This window comes from Ixodes scapularis, unplaced genomic scaffold (assembly GCF_016920785.2).
Source record: "Ixodes scapularis isolate PalLabHiFi unplaced genomic scaffold, ASM1692078v2 PGA_scaffold12__126_contigs__length_90152505, whole genome shotgun sequence".
NCBI classification, from domain to species: domain Eukaryota; kingdom Metazoa; phylum Arthropoda; class Arachnida; order Ixodida; family Ixodidae; genus Ixodes; species Ixodes scapularis.
The window spans coordinates 28,230,195-28,253,666 of NW_024609838.1; the positions used below are offsets into that span (position 1 = coordinate 28,230,195).

General features: G+C 45.5%; 1 protein-coding gene across 1 annotated transcript in view; it reads right to left on the bottom strand.

Moving 5' to 3' along the window:
- LOC121835355 (proteasome adapter and scaffold protein ECM29-like) overlaps nt 1–23,472 on the bottom strand; it is an 86,894-nt gene that overhangs the window by 28,417 nt on the left and 35,005 nt on the right. Inside the window, exons 21-34 of the mRNA XM_042289483.1 lie at nt 22,904–23,002; nt 22,709–22,823; nt 22,011–22,125; nt 20,887–20,955; nt 18,640–18,757; nt 16,894–17,064; nt 16,230–16,309; nt 15,909–16,014; nt 14,341–14,388; nt 12,257–12,375; nt 10,022–10,178; nt 7,310–7,369; nt 5,391–5,547; nt 1,663–1,754 (exon numbers count right to left, since the gene is read on the bottom strand). Coding sequence (XP_042145417.1) covers nt 1,663–1,754; nt 5,391–5,547; nt 7,310–7,369; nt 10,022–10,178; nt 12,257–12,375; nt 14,341–14,388; nt 15,909–16,014; nt 16,230–16,309; nt 16,894–17,064; nt 18,640–18,757; nt 20,887–20,955; nt 22,011–22,125; nt 22,709–22,823; nt 22,904–23,002 — 1,506 coding nt within the window. The remainder of the gene's footprint in view (nt 1–1,662; nt 1,755–5,390; nt 5,548–7,309; nt 7,370–10,021; nt 10,179–12,256; nt 12,376–14,340; nt 14,389–15,908; nt 16,015–16,229; nt 16,310–16,893; nt 17,065–18,639; nt 18,758–20,886; nt 20,956–22,010; nt 22,126–22,708; nt 22,824–22,903; nt 23,003–23,472) is intronic.

Here is a 23,472-nt window from a genome sequence, read left to right on the forward strand (position 1 = left end):
TTTCGCTCCCAAGCTTGGAGCTGCCATGTGTTGGCCCGCCCAGGCACTGATCCCCCTCAACGTTAAGACATTTGTCATATTATAGCACATGCCCTTCTCTTTTTTATACCTTCTCAATGAGAGTCTGCTGCCTGAGTATTAAGCCAGCCCATCTGATATTCAGCGTGAAAACAGGTTGCTCTACTGATATGCTTTGCGATCAATTGATAAAGTAATGACTTCGAAACTTCAGCGACACATGTTATAAGATCAAAAGTTGCAAAGTGTCGGTTCTCCAGAATTTTTTTCGTTCACTGCCCCCAGACCGTCCGCATCCAAAGACGACCCACTTCTCCTCAACGTACCACGAGGGCCCCGTCGCCCATCCTTCCACATTCGGACCTATTTCCACACCATTCCTTCGCTCGTACTGTTCAGTCCGTAAATTTCACAAATTCGTCGAAGGACCCTTCACGGTCTGCATTGTCTGCCATTGGTCGTGTCTGAAAATCTCGTCGCAAAGTGAACTTCGGAGCCGGCGGACTGCACTACTGACTTGCCCAAATACAAGGAACTTCAGAGCGCCATTCGGTCGTTAAAAAAATCCGAATAAATAAGTAAGTTGATGCAGTGCAATTAAACTTTGAACAAAGGTGTTTTTAGGCGGTACATTTATCGTACACAAATTTTGCGACTGTAGGTTTTCGAAAAACAAATGCAAGAAAAGAATACCTTGTCGTTTCCTTACAAGCGGGAAAAGAATGGAAGAAAACCCCGTCTGGTTGACGCTGCCAATCACAGATGGCACCACACACGCTCGCATACGCTGGATCAGCATTAGGATGTTAATCTCTAAGCAGTTTTAAAGCTTTTGCCCCTTGTGGTGCCATTTGTTAGTAGCAGCCTCAACCCAAAGGTTTGCTTCTCTTTCCTTCGTACACACTGGAAATACCAAGTTTTTCTTTTCTTGAAATTTTACTCAGACACCTACCCAAAAAATCATTCGGAAATAGGTCGACCCTTTTATAAGCAGACCTGTGCATCTACTTTCCTGCGGAACCCATGGAGACTAATCATCAAGACTTACAAAAGGAGACGGCAAATGGCAAAACAGAAATAATGTGTAATAAAAAAAAATGCAATCTACACAGATCTTATATCTGCGTTCCGACGTTATCGGCATCTCGTCACTTGTCGGGCCTCTTCTGTAAATCGCAACGATTGGCTCTTCTTGAGCGTTGCAGAGAAATACATGTGCAGGCGTTGTTTGTGAAGAGGTTGACCTATTTTCGAATAAATGCAGAACCCTACGCCGGCGAAATTTTAGCATGATAAAGGCTTCGCCGTAAGGCGACTTCATGCAAAGTTTGACTGCACTGCACTGATTGGTTTATTTAAACTGCTTTTTTAACAACTGAAAAGAATAGCGATCTGGAACTGCCTGTAAAACGGCATGCATAAAATCTCCCCGTGGCCTAGCACCTCAAATGTAGGTAGCACTTTACACATATTTTCTTTTTTTTTTTCTTTTTTTTAAAATAAATGTTGAGCTCACAAATTTGAGACGGGCCCCAGATCCCATCAAGCTTCCTTTGGCAGCTTTTTGCCTATGTGCTCCGTTGGCTTTGAGGCCATAAATGAAATGATCGATTGATTGATATTGTACTTGTTTCTGAAACCTACCTTGGCCAGGTTTCCCACTGCTGTGGCGCAACAGCGACGCACGGTGGCGTTTCGGTCGCTCAGCCCATGCACAAAGGCACGTAGGAGCTTTCCTGCAGCAAATGAACCACAAATGTTAAAAGTAGAAACTTAACATTAAGAGGGCATGTGTCAGGCGAAAACGCATTTTGTATTTTATATACAATAACTGAATAAAATTTTCAGAGCTCATAGTGCTTGATCTTTTTTTTATAAACCTTACATTGGTCTCGATATAGCTTGGTATGCTATGTTCTGGATGCAATGCACATGCAAAAAAGCCGTATTCTTGCACACACATATAAGGCATGAAATACACTTAAGATAGCCTGGTAAATTAAACTAATTCTCCCCTTTTAAACCACCGAGTGCAATGACCAACAAAAATAATGTGCGTGAGACCTCATATCTTAAAATAATTGCAAATTGCAAACATAGCATTTTCGAAAGGCTAACAAAAGTTTCTTGAAGTTTTCATATTGAAATATATCTTCTAACCAAACTTTGATAGTTGCAATCTATATAGTTTAAAGCATATGCATGGCAAATTGGGTTGTGATAGAACAATATTAAAGGGGCGTTAAAGAGGGTTCTGCGATCGTCTGTTCTTGGTCAAAACTGATTCTGCAGGCCCTAAGCATCCTAAAAATCCAAAAATTGCAATCACACGACGCTAACGTGATGAAAAGTCCGGACACACCCCCCTTTTTAAACAGATTTTTCCGCTCAGGAAAGGCGGGGCATACTTCAGCAACGGTGTCAGCGCGGTGACGATGGGCGCTCGTCGGCCAATCACAAAAGGCAGAGAGAGGCAGCTTGCGATTGGCCGACAAGCGCCCATCTTCCCCACGCTGACACCGCTGCTGGGGTATGCCCTGCCTTTGCCGAGCAGAAAAATCCGCTCAGAAAGAGGGTGTGTCCAGACCTTTCCTCACGTTTTTAATAAGAAAATCGGCGTCGCGCGATTGTAATTTTTTTAATTTTTAGGATACTTAGGGCCTGTAGAATCAGTTATGACCAAGAACAGACGATCGCAGAACCATCTTTAGTGCCCCTTTAAGAACAAAAATTATTGTGTACAAGCTGCAAAGATGCCCCAAACTTAGAAAAAAAATGTGTTTGTATATTGCTATAGATGTGTAGCGACACTGTTTTGTGAAGAGGAAAAGAATTTTTTTTGTTTATCTTTTATGAAAAATTAGGCTACAGAAGAATACAATTGATAAGAGACGGCCGGCCTCTCTGTGGTGCACAAAAAATATGATGGCGGGCAACGTCATAATTTGAAGAACAGTGCACAATTTGAGGAACCGCAAACGCATATTTGACTAATTTTGCGATCATATTTGGTTCTAATTATTGTATACATAAAACATCAAGATTCAAAGGTAATAAAACAGCTTAAAACACAAAATCAGATTTTTTGCACAACAATGCCGCATTTAGGCTCACATCTCCCCTTAGTTCCACGGTACTTTAAGTACAGCCAAAAGTTAACAATGCAGAAAGGAGCATGGCCTCACAAAGAAACCGATCAATTGAGTGCAGTTTGAGTCGATCTTAATGAACCCGTATGACAGGCCGCAATTAAACGAGACGAAAAACGCTCTGTGCAAGCTAGCAATGTTAACTGTTGGCCCAAGTCGCATATAAAAAGTGTTGGCAGTTAGCGATCGTCACGGTTAAAATATACAACTTCCCGATCCTTAGAAGCTCAGGAGATATTGTTTTGCTCAGTCTTTAATACATCTGGGGGACAGGAAAGCGCTTCCCACAATTTCAGATAAAGCGTTGGACAACTGGCAACAATGGTTTTAAGCACCAAGATTGTTTTTAGGCTATAGGTGGCGCAAGCTACCGCCTGTTATAAGGGGCACAGCTGATATTACGATGTATCAGGTGTCGTTAATCTGAAGCATCGCTTCTTTAGAGGCTTTAGAGCCAGCCATGTACAATTCAATTAATTTTATTTACTCCCATATCACAAATGGGCGATGAAGGCGGGGAGAAAAGCTGCAGAAGTGCAGCCTGACGAAGCCCCTTGCCCCCTACTGGCATATCGGCCGACAGGAATAATACAAATTTGTAAGACAAAAAAAACACAAACAATTGGTGATATATAAATAAAACACTTATCGGAAGAAGGAAAATATTTTATATAATGCTTTCGTATTTATCGAATCAATATAAACATTTTCTTTTTTAAAATTTTGTCAAGTTGGAAGTGTATGTTGAATCATCTAAAGCCGGTAATTAGTTCAAAAACGAGGCAGTCTCCAGAATCCGACGCTGCGCGCTCCATATCTGATATATTTTTACGCTTAATTTAGAAATTTGTGGCAATGAACGATTGCATTTATGCTAATGGATGCCGTGTATGTTTTAAAAAACGAGATTCACAATGCGCGCAATACGACGCATTAACTACGACCCGCATTGCCTTCTTCTGCAATACAAACAACTTGTTCGGGTTGGAACTTGTCATAGCTCCCCAAACTAGGTGACAGTAGGATAAAAGAGAATTTAATAATGCGTCATGAATTAGAAGTTTTACACTAGTAGGCAGGACATGGTGATGCTTGTAAAGAAAACCTATAGTATGATAGTGTAGACTTTCATTAATTCAAACGTTAGGAAGCCACCAATTCCGTTTGAATTATCAAAGGTTTGAATTATCAGACATGCATCTAAATATGGTGCAAGATAAAATTATGATTTGCCATATGAATGGCTACAGATACAAAGCGGATATTTGACGATTTCTTCTACATAGGCCTACTGACCAGAATCAGGTATGCCACACAAGAAACATTTGTGAAATATATGACATAAGTCAATTTATCCCCCAAAAACTGTGTTTATTGTGGAGTGTTTGACAGCACATGAAAACTCAAAAGAAAGTTTGTTCATCAAGCCAAGAAGTTGTCTAATGAGCACCTTTAAACAGAGGACACACGAGCGACGAAAACGGCCACCGCGCGGTAGTTTTCATAGCAACTTGTGCGAACGCTGTGACGTGAGCCTATGCCATGCCACCACATCACAGCGTCCGCGCGAGTTGCTACGGAAATTTCTGCGTGGTGCCCGTTTTCATAGCTTGTGGTGCCCTGCTTGAGTACTGTGAAGTGCGCTCCACACCGAGCACTGGTGCGCCGGTCCAGGAGTTGAAACGCCGCGACGACGGCGACGCCCGCATTCTCTCGTGCTTTTTGCCAAAACTTCCACGACCAGCCGCCAAAACTGCGACATCCGACAGCACGACACTCCGGCTTTTGCAGCTTTGGTACCTCTTTCGATGCACGGGCGGAATAGGACGCTATTCTGCCTGTGCATCATTGCTTTTGAGTTGTATTACATGGTTTATTTTGTATTTCCGAAGAGTTAAGACAAGCACCGACGATTGTATAAACTCTATACACTATACACTGTTCTCAATGTTGGTGCACTACTGTATCTTCTTGTACTTCTTTAATGTGTATTGTTTTTGTATACACCTGCTGAGCAGTGGAAACGGGAAATAGGGTCACGTCAGGAAGAATCAATCTGCCTTTTGCCACGTTACCCTAGACTTAATGTCTAAATAAAACCAATTCAATTCAAATCAATTCAACACACCAGTCGGAGATACATTCCGGGCATCGTACTCCTGAGCAAAGTCTGCTCAAATGTGACCTTTGTAAGACTCCTGGAGAGAGAAGAGCAAGACCCACCGGCGTGAGGTTGCAGCTCCAGAGGGCACTGGTGGGTGAGCGCCACGGCCAGGTGGGCACAGCCCGCCCTCGTGCCCAGACCCACCGAACTCTTGGCTTGCTCCACCAGGCGGGGAACCAGGGCGGTCAGGACGGAAGCGTCCACAAACTGGACGCACTGCGAGGTGCGCAGAGCGGACGCAGAGCGGGCGCGGATTAACAGTCCACGATAGAGGAAGAAGCAGGTGTCGGTAGGAGGAGTTAGTCTATAGAGTGGCTCCCAGTGGACATTGCGCCGTAAAACAAGCCGAAAAAAATCGATGCCCGCAGATAGAATGTTCAAACTTCCACCGAATGTGCTTTGAGGTGTTGCAGTTTGACCGATGAAATTTTAAGGCATAGCTCCCTTTCTGGAAAAACAACGAGACCAACCAACTTGTCACGGTCAGCCGCCGCGTGCGTAGCGGAGTTGGCAACACACACGGTTGCCATGCAGAGAAACGTGATTGGAACACCGCTCGACCCAGTTTTTTTCTTTAATTATCTTTACTCTTCTGGAAAATTTCAACTCATACTCGGCCGTCATTGTGTGATCTGGTTCAAAATGTTCCTGAACGTACCGCATGAATAAAAGTACCGGCACAGGGGTGTCCAAACAAGATACTACAGAACGCATAGAGCGACACTTCACCGCCATATGAAGTGAAAGTTGAACTCCGGCAGTTCGTCTTCTGACTGGACATCCACCAGGATGTCCAGACAGAAGACAAGGCAAAGAGGAAAGCCAACATTGTGGCTTTCCTCCTTGCCTCCTCTGCTTCACAGACGACCAAGTTAGTAATGCATGGTGCCATCCCCCAATAGGCACAGCGAGCAGACGACAGAGTGCGTCGTCTGCTCGCTGGTCGGTCAGAAGGTGGCGCCACGGGTTACAAGCACCGCTAACTCAGTTGTCTGCAAACCCGTCCACCGTTGGCCCTGGCAAGTTTGTTAGTCTCATTTTCCACTGAAAGAGAGCTACACCTAAAAATTTCATCGACTAAAAATGTCCCTCCTCGAAGCACATTTGGTGAAAGTTTCAGCTTTATATGTGCAGGCATCAATTTTTACCGCTTGTTTTAGGGCGCAAGATTCACTGGAGTCACGCTATAGAACCTCGACTGGGTCGACTTCAATGCAATGCACACGCACTCTCAAAATGGAATCCACTGGGCTGTAGCAATCTGGTAACACTGCACTGCAGGTAGGGTCTAGAGCAGTGGTTCTTTTGGGTCGGCAGAAGTGAAAGGGGACCCCATCCAACGAGGGAGATGATTACAATGACAGGAGAGTAAATAAAGAAATCTAACTGACTCGGCATGCATGGTTTGGTCTAGTTAGCTTTGTGAAACAGCCAGCATCAATAAAAAAATTGTAAAAGTTTTATTGCTTGGAGGATTTCGTGGATCCTAAAAAGGCCTTCAGGGACCCCAAAGAGTTTGCGAACCCCCATTTGAGAACCACTGGTCCAGAGAAAGAAAAGTTCTAGAGAAGCATGACACTACACAATGTTGGTGGGTTGGATGATTCAACCAGAGACAAAATTTACAGCAAGATTTGTAAGGGAGGGGTGTAAATGTCCTTAGGCTAGGTGGCGCAAACTACCGCCCGATACAAAGGATGTAGTAGTTACTGTCACCCATCCATCTGAGGGCGCTCTTACAAACGATTATGTGAATTTCTACACTGCCAATCTATTGTGGAAACATTTACAACCCGATTAGATTTTTGCAACATGCATTTTTCATTTCTCGGACGCTACTCATCTTGCACCGTCCCAATGACAGCCCTTGCTGCTGGGCACAGACAAACTAACGAGACAATGAAATAATGTATAAACCGACCAATAAGCTCGTCGACCAATCAGTCAAAGTAAGCCAATTAGAACCTGGATCACTCACGTGATTGATTGTTTCCATGGCTGGCGTAGACTTTGTGGCCGCCACGCGCGCAGCATCAAGCTGCAAGAAAAACCAACATACACAATATCCTTCTCAGAATCCACATCATTATAATGCATATCCATTCTCAATGCGTCCTAAAAATACGAGGGAACTCCAGAAGCTGAGGCTGAGTGGCGATCGTAGTGTACAGCTTGTATTGCCATTTAGGGACAGTTTTATGCGGTATGCTTAGTTCAGAGGTGCACTCTCTGCATTTGAAAATTGCAATGGCACTGAGTTCAACGTTCTACACACTTGATTCAAGAGAGTGTCGAGTAGTCTTATTTCGTTGAGGATTACTGATAACTGTGACTACAAACCAATTTATAAGAAGTTGGAGGATTAGAAGAGAACTACAGTCCAACCCGGATATATCGAATTCAAAAGGGATCGTAAAGTAGTTTAATATATCAATAATTTGGTATAAAAAATATGCTAACTTAAGCTCCAGTTAGAATTTCCTGGCATCTCTGCTAATACCGAAGGTCAGGACAAACGGGAGCATACCAAATAGAGCATCCAAGAGCCGTTAAATACAGTAGAGCATAGCTGGCGGAGACCGCAAACACTGCTGCGCTTACACGCGCGCCTGGCTGCGACCTCCACACAGCATAAGCAACAAAACAAGAAAATCATTTTAAAAAAAAAGGAAAAAGGAGACGCATAAAAAAAATTTCTTGACCCATAAAAAAAATTAAGGCAAGCAACAAAAAAGAAAGCTCACTAAATTCAGGCAGCAAAAATAAAGAAAGGCAAAAAAAAAAAAAAAACGGCCAAAGCATCAACGGCAAAAGAAAAAGGTAAACAAAGGTAAGGCATTCAAAGTGCCATTGCACAACTGTTGTCAACACACTCAACTTGCCCAAGACTTTTTTTTTTTTTTTTGCTTATTTTATTTTGGGGTTAGAGAGTCCCGCAGCATCATCAGGTTCAGAGAAAGGACGCAGGCTACCGTTCCAACAGCGGGTATTCCCTGCTCTTCCTATGCACGCACGCGTGCCCTTTTCCTTGCTTTTGCCATCCTCCACTTTTCTTTTTTTATGGTTCATTGTCTCTCTTTTTTCACAACTGCTCTTTCGTTGCATATCTTCCCGCATGTATGCCGACCTAGCGGTCTGCCAGCCACACAACGCAAGTGATGTGCTCGCCACTGACACAATGTGATCGCGGGAAAGGCAACAGGCGGCCGGGCTTCATTCGCTATATCGAGTGTTCCCGCCATGGGAGTTGGATACAAAGACAATGCTCCTATACTATTACATGTGATTTTCAAGGGGACGTTTGGACTGCTTGATATAAATAATAATTCGAAATACCCGAATGTGATATAACCTTGCTCGACTGTATATACTTTCTGGATGCCCGTTCAATCGTTTTCCACAAGCTGTTTTATAATAATGTGCAGTAAATTGCACATCCTTTTACAAAAAAAAAAAAAAAAGTATCATGCTTACAGTTGCAATAGACCCTTTCCAAAATTCAGTCTGGCAACTTCGATATGCACGCCAAGGAAACAAGCTCAAAGCACAATCTAGAGAATACTTGAGGTCACTCTCATTATCACATTCTTTAAACACAGCATCATGACAAAATTCTCGTCAATCGACAGCTGTGTTGTGTGTACGTTCAAACAGCAAGAAGCTAGTTAGCCCCAATGGGCGTCTCGTGTCTCAGCTGTAGATGGGAAATTTAGCTAGTGCAGCATCACAGCTAGCGTCGAATCTTTAAAGTGCACCACGCAGCAGTGATGCATGACCGCATGCCGGTATAGATGCTCGTCCAGATTGAAAGGCACATGGGTGGAAATTCAACCCAGGATCCCTAGGGACCATAGAGATCATATACTAAATCTAGAGGAAAAGGTCCGCCATTTTCCCATACATTCTGGCTGCCGCAAGCGGCGGACCATGCAGGCAGACCCTCTGGGTCCCAAACACGGTTACATCATCAGAGCAGTTTCGTGAACTTCAACAATCCACGAACTTACCGGTGGAAAAATACTCGCGTTCCTTTCGAAGGTTTCTTTTTGCATAGCGCGCAGATGTACGGCCTCGCGTTAACGCTAAACTGAACCATATACCCGGCTTCGCTGGTGGGGCGCGGCTGGGCGCGGTTGAGGAATACGAAACTGCGCAACCACCAGATTTCCGAGATTTCGACAGAAGGGAAGTTAATGCAGCGTAATGACTTTATTGCTTTTTATAAGCGTTAGAATAGCTCAGAATTTAGTTTACAAGGTTAAATTATCACTGTTTATATTGCTGAGAGTTTACACTCTTCGCGTTTACCATGGCAACGTTGCCTTCTTTCTCTCGTGTTCTGTCGCTCTCTTTCGCTATCGTTCACTCGGGACCCAGGATGTCGGCGCACGGGATTTGCCACTCCTCCTCACCCACCTTTACCCCCCTGCTAGGGACACGGAAACACGCTTACACATGAAACCTGTAATTCATGGGGCAGTCTTGCAGCATGTTTGCACTTCAATTTTTGGCTGCATGTTGAGTTGTGCAATAACTTGTGCAATCACTTTTGTGACAACTTGCACAATAAGCTTGGCAGTAAGCTGTGCAATGACTTGCACTATAACTTGTGCAAAACTTTGTGCAATTACCCGTGTAATAACCTGCACAATAACCCGTGCAATAACTTGCACGGTAACTCATTAATTACCTTGTCCCTGACATCGGCACCAGCTCGCACGCTGATCTGGTTCAGGACTTGAGGCTCGAGTTCGCTGAGGGCGTTCAGCAATGCCCCGAAGAGCAGTGGGAGTTGAGGTCTCAGCAGCACTCCCGCACCCCGGCTCAGCTGAACAAGCGTCGACAGGCTGCACGGGAAACAAAGCAAGGCCATTTCTAAGGAGCATGCGATGAGATATTTCTCCCGCACCAGCGGCCTCCGACAATCTTCCCGAAATCTAATCGGATACTGCAATTTTCGCCACAAGTTGGACTTCTTGAAGTTAAGTACTCTATAAAGGCTCGGCCAGAGACTTGAGACTGTTTATGACTGAGTACATTACAAATCTCTTGCGATCACTTATGACAAAAGAACACACCACCGCCAACTACTATAGGGTAGCTGTGAACATTTGCGATTTCCATAAGTTTCCTATTTATCCGCACATCATTGTTCCTCTATTAGAACGAAAAAAACTTTTGACAATGTTATAAACAATCTATAGATTTAGGGCGCATGCTTTGTGCAACTTCAACACGCCCGCGTGGTTTTCCGTCTGTTAGGATCTACATTTTCACACCCCCAGCCAGCAACGCGAGCGGTGGCTTCTCCACACTACAGCGCTTCCAACGCACTCCGAGTTTTCCTAAAGTTTGCCGATTTAGACTTTTTCAATGACGCTGTGCGAGTTTCTAATTGGGATTGTGATGATGTGGACGTTATTAGAAGAAGAGGGAAGGACGATGAAGGTGTGCACGGAAAAGCACAAGCATTTGAGCGATAGAGTCGGTGGGGAACAGCCGGCGGCCGGCAGCCAAGACTGAGCGCTTGGGACGCGCCCGAAACCAGGAACGGGCCACCAGATCGTAGGCAACAACCAACACCGGCTCGATGACGGTCGGGCGAGACTGAGTGTTTGAAAAGAAGTCACCAGCATGCCAGACCTTCGATCGGTTCAAGACCGAAAGGCAAGTCTTAGGACGCCCGCATTTCGACGCTTTACCCCAATTTAACCCACATCCCCACGACAAAACCTTACGGTTGTCGAAGTGATGGCAACACTGCTACTGGTCCAAGTTTTTTAACTGATCCAAACTTTGTAAATATTCTGATTTCTTGTTTATTTTATTTAGTTCTTTCCTTTTATTTTATAATACAAAATTGGTTGATTTTCTATGTCTCGTCTCTGGGTTTTCTTAACATCTTTCTTTAGCATTTTTAACCTTTTCACTGCAGGATCTTACGCTTACTTTTCATAATCAAAATGTTAATTATGCAAAACCAATTAAGGACAAGACACTATGTACCTCACTAAAGTGGCTCCTCAGCAGTGACCAATATGGCACCTACCGTCTTTCTCCATGATGCAGTTTTTGCGAAGGAAGTTTGGCCAATGTTCTGTGAGACGCCCAAAGTGCTGTCAGCACTTTCGGTGTTTCACAGCTCGTGGCACCATCGTCTTCGGCAAGCACAATGCCACGGGCTTCCCAATATGAACCATCAGCCTATCAGACGCACACTGGATGTTTGAAACAGAAGAGAACCGTGTTTTTCTCACAACAAAAATAAACTATGCCTTGATGAACACTTGGTTGATGCCCGAAAGTACTAGCGCTATCTGCTGGGACTAAAGTTTCGAAACTTACCATTAGCCAATTCGAAATTTACGAGCGGTTTTCAAATATTTTTAAAGAGAAAATGGCGGCCAATGGAGCCCGCAAATGCAGGAGGATGAGTGGCATGCAATGCTGAAAACCGGTCCCCATTTTTGTAATTTCCAAAAACCACTTACGGCTCTTGAATTGGTAAAGGGAAAGTTCTGAAACTGTGGCACTCGGCCCCAACTGCTAGCGCTACATTTCGGGCAGAAACTGAGAGTATGGTGGCAAGTAGTTTGTTTTTGCAATAAAAAAACGGTGGTTCTTTTTTTCTCATGAACACCTGGTGCTTTATTGAGTCTAATAAACATTGCCTCCGCTACAACGCCTGGAAAGCGTCCCAACTGGTGTATTTAGCATCCAATCTCGCCCATAGTACATCAAAATTGGTCCCAAAGTGGCCCCAAATGACGTCTAGGAAGCCGGTGTGTCATGCTGTCGGATGTCGCGATCCCGGCGGTCAGTGCTAGAAGTCCCGGCAGAAAGTATGAGCAAATGGGAGTGTCGCCGCCGGACACGCGTTCCGGGCACCATACTTCCGCCGATGGACGAGGTTAAGCCAGCCCACCTGGACTGGCGCACTTCCGCAACAGGACTGGACAGTCCCTCGGCCAGGCACGGCAGGATCACTTCAAGCGCCCTCTCCCCGCTGTGGCCAGTCTGCACGTCGCACGTCCGGATGCAAGCCTGCGAGTGGTGTTTTTGGCTCTTCAAGGCCGTGCTCCAAAATTTGCTTAAAAAAGAAAAACCTGACGTTCCCCTTTGAACAGTCCAAAGTAGGCCAGCCTTTGAGGTATGACGACGCTGGTTTACGCCGTAAATGAGAAATTTTGCCAGTGCAGCATCACTGCTAACCTTGGGTCTTAACGTGCATCACGCGGTAATGGTACAAGACCGCACGCTGGTACGGTGCTCGTACAGATCGAAAGGGCAGGGGTGCGAATTGAGCCCGGGAGTTTTGAACTCTGCAGCGTGAGCTTTTGCTCCACGTGCTTGAGGTGCGTGAACACACTCACCTACCGATCCATCTCACTCCAGAGTGGAGGCTTTGAACCTTGGTGCTCAAACAGCCACTGGCATCCGACATCACTTTACCCGTGTTATCAAACGATGTGACCCAACCCACGGTAGTAACTTGGATCTACTCGAGCAAGATTTGGAACACAACCCAAGCTGCGTGAATATCTACTCCAAAAGTACCGTATTTATTTAAATATGAGTAGACAATTTTTTTTTCCGCACTGCTCTTTAAATTTAGAAGTCAAACTATGCTGTTTTCGCACGAGACCGTAACGTAACGGCACTTCCGGCTCGCAGTCGCCGCTACTCTCCACCAGAATTCATGTCGGTGACATTCGTCCGGTTTTATCTTATGTCCCCTATGCCTTTCTATGCGCGGAGGCAGTGTTCTCCAGGTCGCTCAAGTTTTTTCGCATCGCGATTAACTAAATCAATCAAAATAATCAGGAACATAAAGGAGCATCGGCCGATACTACATTTTTATACATATCAATCTTTATTCAGGTTTCAAATGAGCCGGTGCTTGAGAATTGGCTCGTCTGCGAGCAAAACGATCCTGGCTGACACTGCTGGGCGACTCCAGAAAGGAAAAGAATGGTTGCACAAGTCCTCGTGCAGCGGGTGTACACAAGCAGCGGAACCCAGGTAAAAATACCCATTCGGTTCAATAGGGAGATCAATTGGTACCAATTGGCATCAGAGAGATCCCATTTCGAATCACAGAAATCCGATTAGTTTTATTGAGATTTCCAATTGGAACCTAATCCACCAACTGGACATTCTAATCGGGGAGCAAAGCTTGAAGCTATCCGCTTGACACTCACATGTACTGTGGTGCCGGTTAGCGAAAAAAATGCTACTGCATTTATTAATCACATCACAAATCTCCCCTCCCCCCCCCCCCTCCCCTCCCCTCCCCTCCCCTCCCCTCCCCTCCCCTCCCCTCCCCTCCCCCTCCCCGATTAAACCCTTATTTTCAGTTCACTGTTCGTCCTCTCGTCATCTTCATTTGTGACATTTCTGATAAATAAAAGAACATTCCGCGGACTGGGATCGAACCTAGACCTTCCGTGCAAGTCAAGCGTGGTAACCATTCGGCCATGCACGCGCCCGCTCGGCGACGCGCGTGGCAGTACGTATGTACCAAACAACACTTGGCCCGACGCCAAAGTATTTGCCAACACGATCGCCAGCTTTCCTGCTTCTTCAGCATCGCTCTTCGTCACTTCTTTCGTCCGCTCGCTCGCTCGCTTACTCACTGCCTTGTTGGGTTTCCTATTTCCTTGTTGATATTGTTTTTTTTATTTACGAGAAAAATATTGCGTTGTTAGGAACGCGCTTACACGAAACAATGTTTACGCTGTGTGCCAATCGGCGGTGTTCATCGTGCGTACGCAAGCAATGGACTTTGCAATAGTAAAACATTCTTTTATGAGCACTTCTTGCATAAAATAAACTAATTCGAGTTTTGAGTCTAGATGCATACAAAACAAAGGACTTTTTTTTTTTTACTTTTTGTTTTTATTTATTGAGACATGGCTTACCCCACTTCTTTTATGAATTTCAGGCGATAGGGGGGTGGGCGATGAGTCGGGATATTACGGTAGCTGCCGTTGCCACAACTCCACTCACCCGGCTCAATGCTTGCAGTGCTGTGTCGCAGGCCTTCCGCACGGACTCCTGAATGCAAAACGCACAAATGTCTCAGAATAAAACAAGCCAGAGACAATGCAGGCATTAGCTCGCAGTGAGGCCAACGAGCGCAAGGAATTATGGAAAACTGCACCACAGTTCTTGCTTTCCGCACACCGAACTTGTATCTGAATCTAAAAGGGCGATGAAAACAATCATAAATTTTTCTTAACTATACCTTGTTGAAACAATGACTCATTCTTTTGAAGCAATATAATGACAAGAGTCGTTTGCATTTTTCTGTCGTTTTTAAACGAGCAAAAGTGCCCCAATATCTGGTCCCATGAAAAATTTTCCAGGATATACGTAGCGTGAGGAGGCTGAGCGGCACGTCGCTCAGCCTCCTGGCGACGCCGCTTTGCTAGACGTTCCTCCCTTTGCTCCGGTGTCTCCGCAGCACGTTTAGCCTTCTTCTGTTCGTACTTCCTACGCTCAACCGCTAATTGCCAGGCAACTACTTCGGGATCCGATGAGTTAAGCTTCTCTCCGCTCTTCTGCGCCGCTGAGCAGCAATTTCACTCTCCTTCTCCATGGCTATACCACACTGGCAAACGCCCCACTATACGTATACCCCACTGATACCTCTGCGCATGCGCACCAAATGAGAGGCGCTATCAAGCGGCTCCGGTGCAGCGTCAGACTTGGCTACTGCACAACGGAGGTACACAGCTGGGCAAGCGGCAGCGCCAGTGCATCTGCCGCAGCTATGACGTCACTCCTCTAGAATGGCAGACCGGAGAGGCGCACGCGGCGGCTGCGGAGTGCACGGCAACGGCGGAGTGCGCGGCGGCGGCAGCTCCGGCGCGCCAGCTGTGCGCCGTTTGACATCACTGCTCCTCGTGCATGCGCAGCATGGCTCTCCAAGAGCACCGCGAAACTGCTCAACCTCGCCCAGCGTTGCTCACGCTACAAAACCTATATTATGTTTTTATTGGCTATTTTGAAATTTTTGGAGCCCAAACATCTGTCTACCTTGATCACTTCCAGAGCCCAAATTTCCGTGCCTCAAAGGCCGGTCCACGCACTTGCGACTGCTCACGGCCAAGTGAGTGCATTACAACCTTTTGCAATATCCCACGAGAAAATGCAGCAACGAAGGTTTTTCAATATTAGCAAAACCTTTGCAAAAATTTTGCTGTACTTGTGAGGTCAAATTTGCATGTATTATTTATGAGAAATGGTCTTTCGTAACATTGTCAAAAACGTTTCAAGCCAATAGTGGAAAAGGGATGCGCAAAAAAAAGAGGAAATATATAGGAACAGAAAGCGTTCCACAGCTACCCGACAGATGGCGCCAGAGTGTGTTCTCTCATCTTACAAGAACCCAAGGGTTTGTAACATACTCGGTCATAAGTAGGCTTCAGTGTGTGAACGAGCCTTTATACTAGACAAACGAAACAGAGAAGCAGTTCAATCAACATGCCGGTCGACCCTCGTCACATGAATTCAAGTTATTTCCCAAATACTTTTCTACTTATTTCCCCCAAGAATGCGCTCATGAAAGTTACCTTGATGTCGTCGCGGACTCGGAAAAGGGTGCTCCAAAGGGCCGACACGTGATCCAAGACTTCGTCTAGCCGACGCCCGCTCAGAAGATCTGCCAATGCCAAACAACTGTTCCGAGAGAAAAATAAAAATAAAAGGTAACAGCTTTTTATGTTGAACAGAATGACATATGATAATAAAGGAGTAAAACGTAAATTATACCTAAATTCTAAGTAGGCTTAGATATTTTGCCAGTTTCCCCTATCAATAACTTTGGGGATAGAAGAAAACCTTTTCCTGACGATGCCGTTGAAGGTGTAGTTTCTCATAGTGGAAGGTCTCACCTAGACTCTCGCACCCTCCATTCGTTGCTTGTTAGGTTCTGCACAATATCCTGGAGAATCTCCTTCATATACTTGTCCACCTGCATTCATAACAGAGGTACATTTGCTTTACTGCAAGATGCCTCCAGCAAGATATATCTGCCTCATCGAAGCTGAGTAGGAGCAATACAGTTTAATCTTGTTAATTCGAACTCAAGGGGGAGCAAAAATCGGTTTGGATAAAGCAAAGTTTGAATTACCGGGAGTTTTCTCCCACAGAGACGCATAGGACAGGACCTGCATGTTAGTTTGAATTATCCACAAGTTTGAATTAAGAGAGTTTGAATTAACGAGATTTGACTGTATACAGGGTTATACGATTTTAATTCAAATAGATCTATTTGAAGAAAATTCACGAAAGGTCAAATGTGTACAGGTGAGCTATAAGGCCAGGGGGACATACCTAACATAAGGGGCTAATCCTCGCAGTAAATCTAATAATTAACTAAATTTGTGAAGTGACTATTTAATTAGCGAAAATAAGCACGCAATTCCAATCCAAAAACTTACTTAGCATAACCTAGAACCACCAAATCAGTTAATTTTAGAGAGACTCTATGCATCTGGCCCCAGTTCTCAGCTGCCTGCTCGCTGCACGCCTGAAAGGAAGGTCCCCACGGCTCACCATCTTGTGAGGCTCTTTGACCAGCGAGGCCCAGATGGAACCGAAGGAGGCCCGAACCCCGGGGTTTGGGTCGTACCGGTAACGGTACAGCTTTGGCACAATGTCTCCCAGACGCTCCGAGAGTTGTTCTCCTGCCCGTTCTGCGATGCTGCCAAACCCAAATGCAGCCCCCTGGAAAAAGGATTTAAAAAAATGTGTCAGTGACTACTGCACACCTCCGTCTAACTAACCAAGCTCTCAATCGAAGGAGCGAGCAAGCATTCTTTCGTTTCGTTTGGGAATTTGAAATTCCGCTCATGACAACTGGACAAAGCTTGCCCCAAAATTTCAGCATGGCATCTAAAAGGTTAGGTGTCAAAAGCCACGTCACGAAAAAACTTTCAGCCTTTCCACTCTGGTGAAGAAGGAAAACCAGCAAAGCTGTACTATGATGGGGCAACCTCAAGGACGACTTCTTGAACAACCTCAAGGACGAAGCCTAGAGGACGACGTCTAGGACGACCTCAAGGGTGACTTCTGGGACGACCTCAAAAATGCTGCCTAGAGGACGACTTCTAGGACAATGCCTAGAGAAATTCAGCCTTTCCGCTCTGGAAAAAACCGGAGTGGAGAGGCCTGGAAAGGTTGCCGCCATCTATAAGCGACAGTGGCAACCAGACAACGGCAAGCAGGTTGTCTGGTTGCCGCTGTCGCTCATAGATGGCGGTAGCTGTCCAGAGTTTTGTGTCGACATTTATGAGGTGATTGACACAAAACTGGGGAAACTAGCCCTTAACTGCTCTGCTGTAAAAAAGTATATGTAGCTTTCATACTTCCCCCAGTGGTGTCTAAGAGCTGTTTCCCTCAGACTCTCTTTTCCTGTCTCGCCTTCGTCCCACCACGTCATATATGCTGCCACTTTGAGCTGACTAGTCGGCAACAAAACAAAAATGTAATTGGTAAGACTCAACTTTTAGGGGCCATTTCGGCATTAAATTTGAACCCTCTTACTTTGTAATTTCGACGGCATTGCTGAAGAAGCACAAACTACAGTTTTGTTGCGACATAACATACGTAAAGAGAGGTCCTGCCAAAACCGAAGAGGGCTGCCGCACCAATGGTTCTCTCCCAGTAAAATACTGCTCATTGGCAGGTGCAGAACACTACTGAGATGACAATTCAGTGGATCATGCACAACATTAATTTTTGAGAAACTGTACATGGTTATAGAAGCGCATGTTCCATGACGTTCCGTTTTTTTATGCCAAAAACATTATTTTTTTTTAGCAGAACATTTCTATCCGGGAAGTTGAAGGCTGACTATCTCCTGCAGACCTTATGTTGCGACATACTTTAACTTGCAGCACATGGAGCCGCGACACACATACACCTTTTGACTGGGGCTCCACCATTGGAGTATGTGTTCAAAACCGTTAATGTAAAGAATACATTCGGCTCCAAGTTGGGTCCAGGTGCTCTATGTTGCGCTTTTTGGACTCCCACGGCGACTAGGGAGAACGAAATGACGTCAACAACGCAGCAAACGCAACTGGGATGTTGATTGGTGAGAGTCGCTGATGCCGAATTTCCGCAGAAGAAAACAAAGCTCACGTTTTCTTCGTTTCCTTCTGCAGAAATTCATCATCATCGACTCTCACCAATCAACATCTCATCTGAGTTTGCTGCGTTGTTGACGTCACTTCCTTCTCCCTAGTCGCCGTGGAAGTTCGAAAAGCGCAACATAGGGCCCTTGCATTCAGCACTCACCTTCTTGGAGTTCCACATGGCATGGTGGTTGGCGAGGTGCATAAACTTGTACATGAGATCCGGCTGGTTCAGGTCGGTGGCCAGCGAACAGAGCTCGCGGTAAGTCGTGAGCCCACCCCTGCGCGGACGGTAGAATGAGAGCGCAGTTGACGGCCACAGTATAGTCTGTTGCAGGTTTAGAATAGTAGGAAAAGCCCCTCCCACAAAGCTGCCTGCTCGCCATTATTGGTGGTTTCCTCCTCTTTCCTCGCCTCATCTCCAGCGTTCGCTCTGCTAAAGTGGAGCGAAAAAAGGGCTTTGTGGAAAGAGCCCGTCTTGTTCTTAACCTGTAGCATCAAGTCAATTGTCTTGCGTGATCACCGCAGCAAAGGTAATAAAAGAGCATGGCTATGCGGAGCGCAAATTTGTCTGCTTCTTGAGCAGGGGTTGTAGTGACATCGGAACACCGAGCTCCGATCGGTTCCGATTGGAAGGATAGCGGGCAGACCTGAAGGCAGCTAGCATTCAGCTCTATTCACTATCCTTTCATCAGAGCCAATCAGAGCTCGGCTTCTGACGTCACCTCAACCTTTGCACAAAAATCAGAAAATTGCGCTCTGCATAAACCATGCAGTGTCTAAAAACTTAAGCATGCTGCATACAGCATTAAGTTTGGGAGGTGCGAGTTTCAACTGCCCTTTGAATTGACAAGCTGCACGACACGCTCTGGCGGTTGATCAATTAACGTTACCAGTCTGTTTCTTTTAATAACCACATGGTACCAGAAGTGTAAGGTGCACTGCACTGCCTTCACTGGGAATCTACAGGACACTATTTCACAACAAGCTCATCATCAGCTTTTGTTTTTCAGAATCCCTCGATACAACATGCAGAAGTTAAAAAATAAAACACGAGACCGTGTCTGTTGGTATTATACGGTATCATCCATTGTACACAAAATAACTACCATAATATCCCGAGTCATCGCCCATCCCCGAGCCATCGCCCACCCCATTTTTTGGGCCAATATCGATTTCCGAAAAAACACCGAGTCATCGCCCACCCCTTCAAATTCCCCAGCGCGGACTCTGCGATCCGCGAACACTCATCCTACCCGAATGACGCGGCCGCAGACCTTACAGTTGGAGGACGTCCGTGACAAAGTAAAACGAAGGAGGGAAAGACACTTCTTTTTGTTTACGCATTTCCTCCGTGAGCGACCCCAAAGTGGTCGTGTATCTGTGCGAAAAGAAAACGATGGAGATAACAAAATAAGAGTTTGTTAATGTAACCGCGGAGTGTTAGGTCAGTCTGTCTCCGCCGAAGTAAGGTCACCGCGAACCCGCTCCTTTTTCCCGCCCGTCGCGACCGCGGTTGTGCAATATTTTAGGCAAAGCCAACGCGTAAATAAAGCTTTGCTGGAACGTCCTACACAGACGTTTGCAGAGCGTCCCAACCGTGCATTGATAGCCCGCCGTGCACGGACGCACGTATGTACGCGCCAAACAAGAAAGTTGCGCAAGAGCTTGCGATTGACAAGGCGCCCGACTTGGCCCGACGCCAAAGTATTTGCCAACGCGACCGCCGGCTTTCCCGCTTTCCCAGCATTGCTCTTGGTCGCTTCTTTGGTCCGCTCGCTCGCTCGCTCGCTCGTTTCGCCTGGTCGGTTTTTCTATTTTCTTGTAGACTTTTCTTTTTTTTACTAACTAGGAGAACATAGTGGTGACATTCTTTCACGGAACAAACGTTCGCGCTATGTGCAGATCGGCGGTGTTTCTAGCGCGTATGCAAGCAACCGACTTCGCTATAGTAAAATATTCTTTCGTGAGCATTTTTTTCTATAAAACAATGAAACTAAATCGAGTTTTGAGTTTGATGTATCTCTTGTGCATCAGCGCTAGATACGCAGAGAAGAATAAGCGTTTTTTTTCCGCTTTTTTTTCAAGTGTTTGTGCTCACCCACCGAGACATGGCCCACCCCACTTTCTTAATGAATTTCAGGCGGTAGGGGGGTGGGCGATGACTCGGGATATTACGGTATGTGGTACACTTAATATATTTTTTTTTTTTAATTTTCCAGTAGACTATTAAACACTAAATGGACGCTTGTGCATGTCAGAAACTAGGTTTGCACAGGTTATGCCATACCTAAGATTCTAGAAGCAACACAGTAGGACGAGTTTGCAATTAAAACAAAACGGATCCCAACTACGACTCCAAGTCTGTATAAAACATGAGAGAAATGCAGAGTAAGTGTGATTATTTTACCCGGTAGGTGCACTTCCCAGGGTGCCTTCATCAAATAGTCTCGTATCTTGAGTGACAGCAACCGTAGACCTGCAGCCAGAATAATGCTTCTTAGAGTTATCGTCACACTATAAGAAATTTCTTTATCACGCATTAAATGAATAGTTCTAACATAATCAATACTTCACAAGGAGCATCCATCTGCAATAAAATTTTTATAAAAAAGCCTAACACAAACACCTCTACAGCGATTGTGTAAAATGAAGCCCAAACCACCTGCATCATCTGCGAGACTATGGTGCCTGGCAAGCGTCCTTGACTGGTGTATTTTCCGGATCTCAAAAAGTGGTTCCTCGATTTCCACTTGATGTAGTCACCAAGGTGTCACGTCGTAATAGCAGCCGAGGTTGGGTGCAGTGGGTGCGATGCCTTTGATGTACAGTCTCCGGCGATATGAAAGACCCACTGGGAGCGCGTGGCCGAGGCGGTGGCTGGCGGGGGCGCTGCGAGCGCTCCGGGCAATTCCATTCTGCTTCAAGGGGAGGACGCTCACTCGAGGCTCAGCACAATCTGATAAGCGTGTTTCGCTTTATCTGAGCCCGAGTGAGCGTCCTTTCCTCGAAGCAGAATGGAATTGCCCGGAGCGCTCGCAGCGCCTCTGCCAGCCACCGCCTCGGCCACGCGCTCCCAGTGGGTCTTTCATATTGACGGAGACTGTACTATCATTTGTTAGGTTCCCATCAAATATCGCATGATGCCCGACGGAAACCGGGGGTAGTGAATAACGTTTCGGAATTTTCAATTTACAGATATTTAGCCAGAAAAACAAGATAGCCAATCTCTTGCGGGAGTGCACTCATGCAGGATTTTACGGCAAGCGTCTTACTCGGTGTTGCCAGAAAAAAGCATAAATAATAATGAAGACTCGAAAGAAAGATGACCATAATTGGTTGTGAAGAATATAGCAATAATATATGCTTGATAAGCATGCCAAACATTGCGAGAAACAAATCTGGGGGGATTACTTTCGTACCATCCCTCGTATTAGTGCCCTTCCAGATCAGACTGTCCAGAAAGAAAACATTTCCTCTAAGACATCTCCGTCTGAACAGACTCAAACCGGAATGAAGAAGCAAGGGACTGACCTTCGTCCGGAAGTGAGCGTTTCGAGGAGAAGCGAGACCAGCTCCCCTCTGCTCTCTTCGTCGCTCAGCTCGTAGAGCAGGCTCAGTCCCTTGGACGCTATGCTCTGCGTCATGTCTGCGCTCGGAACAAAAGAGGCAACGAACACGTGACCACGGCCCTTAGATTGCCCGGCCTGAAATCTTCTTGTCACTTTACAGGAAAAAGAATAAAAAATTTTCCCTAGGGACAAATTTAAGCACCATTTTCGGACGATCTTGAAGCAGACACACTTCATACATCATGCTGAGGCATGTTGTATGTCTGTAGAACCTCACAAAATTAGTTTATACAGCTGAAACTTTGCATGCTGCTCCTCTATATAATTACCAACATACTTGCTAATTTCACGCATATTGAGCCACTAGCGGTTAAAAAATAAACTTTTCCAAATAAATAATTTCATGCATATTGACCCAGTAGCGGTTAAGAAATAAACTTTTCCAAATAAACGTCCCAACTGCCATTAATTTTTTTTTTTGTGTGTGTGAGTGTTTTGTTACTGCATTTTACAAATATTTTTGTCTACTTTGATGTGTCTAGTTACACGCTCCCCTCTTTATTGCCCCCTTGACGCCGAGGGTACTGTGATAAATACTGTAGATAAATAAACCAAAACAACATGCACACCGCTACACATTCTGAGAATGGGACCCCTCACCACTCCGGTCAGCAAGGAGGTTGAGCAAGGCATTCTGAATGCGTTTCAGGTTGTCCAGCACAGGCTGCTGATGACTGCAGCGCTTCAGCAAGCTCAAAGTCCAGATGCAGGCCGCCTGCGGGGCCGTAAAACGCCGCATCACCGCCGGCACGTTTCACGACACAGGCACAGTTGCCAGATGCGAGACAAACATACCTGACGAACGCTAGGTTTGGGGTTGCACAGGAACTTGTCTAGAATCTCGGGGACCAACCACGCCATCTCCTCCAGATTCGCAGAGCTGCCTGGCAGAGGCTAGGAAATATTAATAACACCAGAGACAAGAAAATTATTGACCAAATTCTTCTCGTATCATCGCGGACAATGTGAGCTACGACGTACCCCTACGCTTCCTTGGCATTATCTTCCAGCTTTCGAACAAGCTTCAATTCAGGCTAGCACTGAATTACGAAGCTATGAGGGGACATGGGTCTTTGGCGCCCAAGAAATCTCTAAAGAAGTCAATTTATTTTTATATTTAAAGTTTTAAACCTACTGCCATTTTTGTTCTGCACTGCCAAGTTTTTAATTGTGTGGATCGATATATGAGTCATAATATCAATTTATAATATATCTATGCAAGGCGAATCTGCATTGAAGTTAATGCTAAAACTGCACCTTCTCAAGATAAACATTTGGAGCTACATTAAACGACTTTATTTTCCCGGGCTAAATATTTCGTGAATTAAATGAAGTGTAGTTTTCGGAAATATTTCCCGGGCATG